We start from the raw sequence: 7,385 nt of genomic DNA on the forward strand, positions 1-7,385 counted from the left end.
CTGCCGGTACCGGTGCCGGTGCCCGCCGGGGCAGCCCTCCCCGCCGCCCCGCGGGTCCCCGCGCCCGCTGGCCTCGGCCGTTCCCCGCGGAAAGCCCGACGTTTCGGGGAGGGAGTTTCTTTGGATTTTTTTATTTCCCGGTCGCTCTCGGGAGCCGTGAGGATGAAGCACAAGGGGCTGTTTCCTCCGCGTGTGCCTGTCGCTGCCGGTGGCTTGCTTTCCTTCTTGCTTTCCTCTTTTTTTTTTTTTCTTTCCTTTTTTTTTTTTTTTTTTTTTTTTTTTTTTTTTTTATAGGCGTATGTTCCCTTTCCTAAGTTTTAATATTTCTGGTCTCGACCCCACGGCTCACTACAATATTTTTGTGGATGTAATTTTGGCGGATCCCAACCACTGGAGATTTCAGGGAGGCAAATGGGTTCCTTGCGGCAAGGCGGACACCAATGTACAAGGCAAGTTCCTCCAATTAACACTTTTCCCGACACATATGTAGGTGAGAATGATTAATTAAAGCCTTTGTGGACTGGCTCTGGCGAATTCTGAAACGAGAAAGGGCCAATGATGGGGGCTTTTTTTATATATATAAAAAGAGAAAAAGAAGGGTGAAGGAGAAAGTAAAAGGTGTTCGGAAAACGCTGGTTTAATCATTTTCGGTTAAAATAGAGGGAATTTCGGCACTAAATACTGCTAACTTTAACGGTGTTCTTCGACCTCGTGTGCTGTTGCAGTGGCAGAACCGGGTTATACGGGAAAATTGTGATGTGTTTGTGTTTTTTGTTGTTTTGCTTAGGAAACCGGGTGTACATGCACCCCGACTCCCCCAACACGGGAGCCCACTGGATGCGCCAGGAAATCTCCTTTGGGAAACTAAAACTCACAAACAATAAAGGAGCATCAAACAACAACGGGCAGGTCAGTGGGGGAAACGCAGACGCTCTGCCAGACTTATTTTTATTGCTTCAGACAAAATCCTGCCGTTTCCGAAAGGACGTATATTTTTTTTTTAGAAGCAGTCGTTAGATGAAAATAAAAGGGTGGGGTGGGGGGTGGGGGGGGAAAGCCCCGCCGTTTATTTTGCCACGGGCCTCGTCCATCCCGACCGCTGCCCGGTGTGGCCGGGAGACCCCCGCAGCCGTCCCGGGGAGGCGGTGGAAGGGTCCCGGGGAGGCGCACGGCTCCCCGCCGCCCGTGGGCATCGCTCTCTCCGTTCTTCTCGCTCTAATGCCCTCTTCTTCCCGCCGCCCCCCTCCCTCCTTTTCCTCTGCCCGACAGATGGTGGTTCTGCAGTCCCTCCACAAGTACCAGCCCCGGTTGCATGTGGTAGAGGTGAACGAAGACGGGACGGAGGACACCAACCAGCCGGGCAGAGTGCAGACCTTCACCTTCCCCGAGACCCAGTTCATCGCAGTCACCGCCTACCAGAACACCGATGTAAAGACCTCCCCGCTTTATCCCTCTCCCGGTCTCCCGCGCTCCCCCCAGGACCCCCCCGCCGAGGCCGGCCCGGCCCGGCCGCTCCCCTCCCTCCCTGCCCCAGGACGGGGGTCCCTATCTCCCCCTCGGTGCCGTCCTGCCCCGGCCGAGGCTGGCGACCCCCAAGCCGCTCCGCGTTTGCCCCGGGAGCCCGGCGCCGGCCGTCCGCAGCCGCGCTGCCCTCCGCGCCCGGCCGGGCAGGAATCCTGCCGCTACGCCTGAAGCTGGGCGTTAATCCGCGGCGTTCGCCTTCCAGTCGGAAACGGCTCAGTTAGCTGTTAAGCTGTTAGCTTAAGCTTTAAGTCTGCAAAGATCAATTAACAACCTCATTGATTGCGCCGGGGGTGACGGAGCAACTTCCTCAAATTAAAAGCTCGTTAATGCTTGGCGGCGTTTCGCAGTGGTCTGGCTTTGCTACAGGCTGGTGTCCCCTTTTTCAAATGACATATGTTCAGTCCGCATTCTTGCTTTAATTATTTTGCTCGATGCAAATGTAAACTCTTAGCTGCGGTACGCTTTGCCTAATTTCTGGATTTAAATATATTCAAAAGAAGTAAGAATACTGACACGTCTCAGAACGTGGGGTGAAATATTAAATTTTATCGTACTTTTTACAATAAAGCAAATCTTAATATTAGAGTATGATATCTCCAAGCATGCCAAAGCTTTATTTTTTCACGGTTTAAAGGCATTTTGATCCACTAGAGTAAAGCTTGATCCTTTTAAAAATGTATTGGCTGCAGCAGGGCTACATTTTTCAGGCTTTCACAACGTGCGCTCTGATCCTCTCTTTCCCTAGATCACACAGCTGAAAATAGACCACAACCCTTTCGCAAAAGGCTTCCGAGACAATTATGACACGTAAGTAATCTGGATTTTTATTACCCTTCTGCCGGCTCCGCACACATGTCGGAGGGGGGAAGCGTTAGGACGCGGGCTGGCTTCATTTCACACCGAAATGTGTAATGTCAGGCTTTTCCTGAGCCCCCCGGGGGGGTGGCACCCACAAGGTCCCCTGGCGGGGCCGCGGGCGCGGAGGGACTGTCCCTGCGGCCGGCCTCCGCGCAGCCTGCGCCCACCTCCGCGCCCGGGGGCCGCGCTGCCCGCACCTGAGCCCTCGTCTCGCTTTGGCACTCGCGGCGGTTTTGTTGTTGGTTTTTCCTGGCACGTATCTTTGCGCCCCTTTCCAAGTTGCCGTTTCTCTTGCGGGAAGCAGCACCCGAGCCTCCCGGGCCGAGTCCCCGGGCACCCCGCCGGGCGGGCGCAACCCCGGGCTCCGCAGAGCCGCTGTCCGGAGGAAAATTTCTACGTCTCGTTTTGTTCTTCTCTAGGGTTGGATTTGATTATTTATTTTTTTTTTCCCCCACTCTTCTTTCTGGGTGGAGCTAAAGCCTCCCAAGTTTTAACCGCGGTCTGGCCCCGCGCTGCCTCTGCCCGTCCGCCCCGGGTCCGCCCGTTCCCAGGCTCACCCGTGTCACCCACCCGCCCGTGGCCCCCCCCACGGGACCTGCGGCTGGAGCCGCCCCGAGTGTGGCTCCGTGGGCGCATCAGCCCCCGACCCCTCCCCGCCGCCTTTCCCGGTCCTCGGGAGCGGAATGGGGGGGACATCCCGGCCCGGGAGGCGCTGACGGCCGCGGCTTCCCCCGGCCCGGGGCATCCCTCCGCCCGGACCCCGGGGTACGGCCCGCCCGGTGTCTCCCCTGTCGGGGCCGGGCCGGCGGGAGGTGGCGGGCACGAGGCGGCGCCGGGGGAGCGGGTGGCCTCGGAGCTCACCGGCCCCGCTGCCAGCTCCGGGTCTGCGGGACGGGTTCCAGCTCTGAGAGGGGAAACCTCATTTTTCCTCTCTGACCTGCGGCAGGGAGCGGCCTCCCTTGGAGCTCCTGAACCTGCGCGCATCTTCAGCGCCTGCTTAAGCCTCCCTCAGCTCTGACAGCGGTTCAGCAGCCCCCAGCACAGCGGGATTTCGGTTCAAGGGCGCCGAGGCCTGAACCTAGTGCGAGAGGTGCCCGGGGCCGAGTACCGGCTCTCCCCCACGGGCGGGAGTCGCGGAAGGGGAGCCGGGCCCTGCCGGGAGGGGAACGGCGGCCCTGGTGCCACGGAGGGCGGCATCCGCGCCTGCCCGCTCCTCTCGGGGCTCCGCGCGGAAGATGCGCGGCCTTTAGACAGGCTGCGTGGCCTTCGCCCCCAGCCACAAGTGCTTTTCTCTTTTTAATAAGAAAAAAAAACTTTATAGGGCGTCACTTAAAAGGAGACGGGGGGAGGGGGAAGCTTCAATGTTGTCTAGCACGTTGGATTTGTTTAAGGGCCAAGTTTATTTTGGATAAGAAATTCCAGGAGGCGTGGAGGGTTAATTAAAGCACAGTTTTAGCCTGAATTAAATACAGATAGTAGTTATTCATCCATTAAAGTTTTTATAATCGCAAATTGCAGCCCAGCATGGGAGAATTATATATAGGCCACGCAGGGAACACTGGATGCGTCTGGCTTTACATTTTCCTACAGTAGGTGTTTAAAGATTAGCTTAATTTAAACTCAGTAAAATGTTGATGGTTCGTCTGTGACTCCCAATAATAAGTGTTAAGCAGCCGATATAATTCCGTAGTCTGCCAGTCACGCTGTTGGCGGCAAATGACCGGGCTGCCTGTTGCGCATATAGCGGGACCGGTCAATGTGTCACCGCGCGGGATTTCACGCCGCCGGGATGCCGGGCTCGGACCGGAGCAAGGGCTCTCGGCCCTGCTAACGTACGGTCAGCCTGTTCCGAAAGGTGTGCTCTCCCTGCCTCCCCCCTCATCCTCCCCCTCCCCCGTTAAGGCCCTGGGCGCTGCTGGCGCCGGAGGCCGAGCCCGGAGAGGAGCGCAGGGCCCCGGGCAGGGCAAGGAGGGCGCTGGGGCAGCCGCCAGCCCGTCCCGTCCCCTCCCCTCCCGTCGGCGCCCCGAGGGCTGCGGCCGGCCGGACGCGGGGCCGAGGAGGGCGGCGGCGAACACCCACCTCTCTCCCCTTCTCTTGGGCAGGATCTACACGGGCTGCGATATGGACCGGCTGACGCCTTCCCCCAACGACTCGCCCCGCTCGCAGATCGTGCCCGGGGCCCGCTACGCCATGGCCGGCTCCTTCCTCCAGGACCAGTTCGTGAGTAACTACGCCAAGTCCCGCTTCCACCCCGGGGCAGGAGCCGGCCCGGGGCCCGGCGCCGACCGCAGCGTGCCCCACACCAACGGGCTGCTCTCCCCACAGCAAGCCGAGGACCCGGGGGCCCCCTCGCCGCAGCGCTGGTTCGTCGCCCCCGCCAACAACCGCCTCGACTTCGCCGCCTCCGCCTACGACACGGCCACCGACTTCGCCGGCAACGCGGCCACCCTGCTTTCCTACGCGGCCGCCGGCGTCAAGGCGCTACCGCTGCAGGCGGCCGGCTGCGCCGGGCGGCCGCTGGGCTACTACGCCGACCCCTCGGGCTGGGGGGCCCGCAGCCCCCCGCAGTACTGCAGCAAGTCGGGCTCCGTCCTCTCCTGCTGGCCCAACAGCGCGGCGGCGGCCCGCATGGCGGCCGGCAACCCCTACCTGGGGGAGGAGGCGGAGAGCCTGGCCCCCGAGCGGTCCCCCTTGCCGGGCGCCGAGGACTCCAAGCCCAAAGATTTGTCCGACTCCAGCTGGATCGAGACCCCCTCGTCCATTAAGTCCATCGACTCCACCGATTCTGGGATTTACGAGCAGGCCAAAAGGAGGCGGATCTCCCCCTCGGACACCCCGGTGTCCGAGAGCTCCTCGCCGCTCAAGAGCGAGGTGCTCACCCAGCGGGACTGCGAAAAGACCTGCGCCAAGGACATCGGCTACTACGGCTTCTACTCGCACAGCTAAGGCGCGGCCAGCCCGGCCCCGCCGTCCTTTTGCACAATAACTCCTCCGCGTTAGCGCACTGACCCCCCGCCCCTAGCGCCCCATCCGCACCCCCGGCCCGGCAGGCAGAGCCGCGGCTGCCGCCGCCCCCCCCGGCTCCGCTCCGCTCCCCGCCAGGCCCGGCCCGGGGGCGCGGGGGGCACTGCCGCTCCGAGACCCACTGATAAGTAGGATGCTTAGACTCTCAGAACCGTACAGCGCTTCCTTCCTTTCACCACGGATGGATTCTAGGGGATAACAGTAATAGTGGGGGAAAAGAGCCTGTGAAATGCCTGTACATAATATTTAATTTATTGTAACCGACTACTTTTCTTTAGTTCTGTTTCCTCCTTATTTGTTCGGATTTTTCCTTTTTTTTTTTTTTTTTTCCTTTTTTTTTTTTGTTTTTTCTTTTTTTTTTTTTTCTTTCCTTTTTTTTTTTCCCTTTTTGTTTTCATTGTTAAGTCACAAAACTTAGATCCTGTTTAAATTTCCTTTTAAAATCCCCCTCCCCCCCGCCGCCCTTTGCTCCCTCTTCCCCCTGGTCCTCCCCAGGTAAACACCCTTTCTAAATGCCTCTGGAAATGTAGGGTGGTCCAATAGCTGTAGCAGCGAGTAATGGGTTTCTCACTTTCTCTGCAATTCCTCGCATGACATAATTACGCCGTGCCCTGGGCTAACACAGCTAAGGAATAGCTCAGCTTTCCCTTCAAAAGAACAGAAATAAGTCTCGTAGGAAAGTCGATTAAAGTAGCATGACGCCTTCCAAAAACAAAATTAACTGCCTCTGTATTTTTCTTTAAAAGGAGTAGCTCGACATCAGCAATATTATTATTTTTGTGGTATTCCTTGCCCCCCCCCCGCCCCCAAGTGCCAAATCCATTACTGGTCCCTGCAGGTGCCAAATATGCTGACAAACTCTTTTCAAATTTCTTTGCAGTTTTCCCCTCTTTCTTTATATTGCTGTAAATCTTTGTAATGAATAATCTAAAAAAAAAAAAAAAAAAAGAAAAAAAAAGATATAGACGACTGAATTGTTGGTAACCATAGTGTAGTCCAGTGAAGATGAATCGTGAGTTGTATATTTTACTGCATTTAGTTTTGGAATTGACTTTTTCATAAAGTAGCTAACCGAGATCTGACTTCCTGGGGAATCAAATGCACATCGAAAGTAAGAGCGATCTTTCCTTGTAAACCTCTTATTATATTAATGAAGGACAACTAATGTCCCTCCAGGTGTCCCCCCCGGCGAAGCAGAATAGTAAGTCTTCGAATTTTGAGTAGCAAATCTATACAATTAACGCATTTTTATATTGAAAAAAATACCACAATTACAAACTGAAATATGCATCAGGCTAAATATTCAGTCTAGATTACACTCGAGGAAATTTCCTAATAGAAATTCAGGGTCATAAACGTGTGTATATTTTTGACTCTTCTGTAAATCGAATGTTGTGATTTTTATATTTGTTCTGTTACGTCTGTGGAACTGAATAATTTATACCAGTACATGCTCCATTGAGAAATGTTTCGGTTTTTGCCCGTTTGTATCGTCTGTGTATAACAAGTAAAATAAACCTGGCAAAACGTTAACGCCGTGTTGGGAAAGCACTTCTCCGTTTTGCAAGTACGAATCCCGGTGAGGCGACGGGGCAGAGGCTGGCGGGAGCTCGTCCCTCGCCCGGGAGAGGCTGCCGGGGGGAATCCCGCCGGTTCCCCTCCCCGCCGGGGCTGACCCTCTCGCCCAGACCTTCCTCTTTTTTTTGGGGGGGGGTGGGTGAGGGGGGCGTAGGGGAGAGCGCCTTCCCGGCGCGGCCAAGCGCGGAGGTTCGCAGCAGCCGGAGGAAGAGGGAGATGAAAGCCCGTCGGGTTGGAGAGGTTTATCATTATCCCTGGTTTTGACGCTTAAAAAAAAAACTAACCCCTGAGAGCACTGTGCGGGCGGGGGCCGTGCCCGGGGGTGGTGGTGGGGCCGCAGAGACCCCGGGACGGGGGCTGCGCTGGCCGAGCCCCCGGGGTGCTCCCCGCCGTGTTCCCCG

At 56.7% G+C, this 7,385-nt stretch overlaps 1 protein-coding gene across 2 annotated transcripts in view; it reads left to right on the forward strand.

The window, feature by feature from the left end:
• Positions 1-6,939, forward strand: part of TBR1 (T-box, brain 1) — an 8,076-nt gene extending 1,137 nt beyond the window's left edge. Inside the window, exons 2-7 of one of the 2 annotated variants that reach the window (XM_014954082.1) lie at positions 295-449; positions 788-909; positions 1,270-1,428; positions 2,270-2,331; positions 4,485-4,602; positions 4,708-6,939. In XM_014954082.1, the coding sequence (XP_014809568.1) occupies positions 295-449; positions 788-909; positions 1,270-1,428; positions 2,270-2,331; positions 4,485-4,602; positions 4,708-5,328 (1,237 nt within the window). In that variant the 3' untranslated portion in view covers positions 5,329-6,939. Of the gene's footprint in view, positions 1-294; positions 450-787; positions 910-1,269; positions 1,429-2,269; positions 2,332-4,484 lie in introns of both variants that reach the window. The other variant, XM_014954081.1, reaches the window with a different exon arrangement.
• Positions 6,940-7,385: the final 446 nt, after the last annotated feature.

Source organism: Calidris pugnax, unplaced genomic scaffold (genome assembly GCF_001431845.1).
Source record: "Calidris pugnax isolate Ruff unplaced genomic scaffold, ASM143184v1 scaffold103, whole genome shotgun sequence".
NCBI classification, from domain to species: Eukaryota; Metazoa; Chordata; class Aves; order Charadriiformes; family Scolopacidae; genus Calidris; species Calidris pugnax.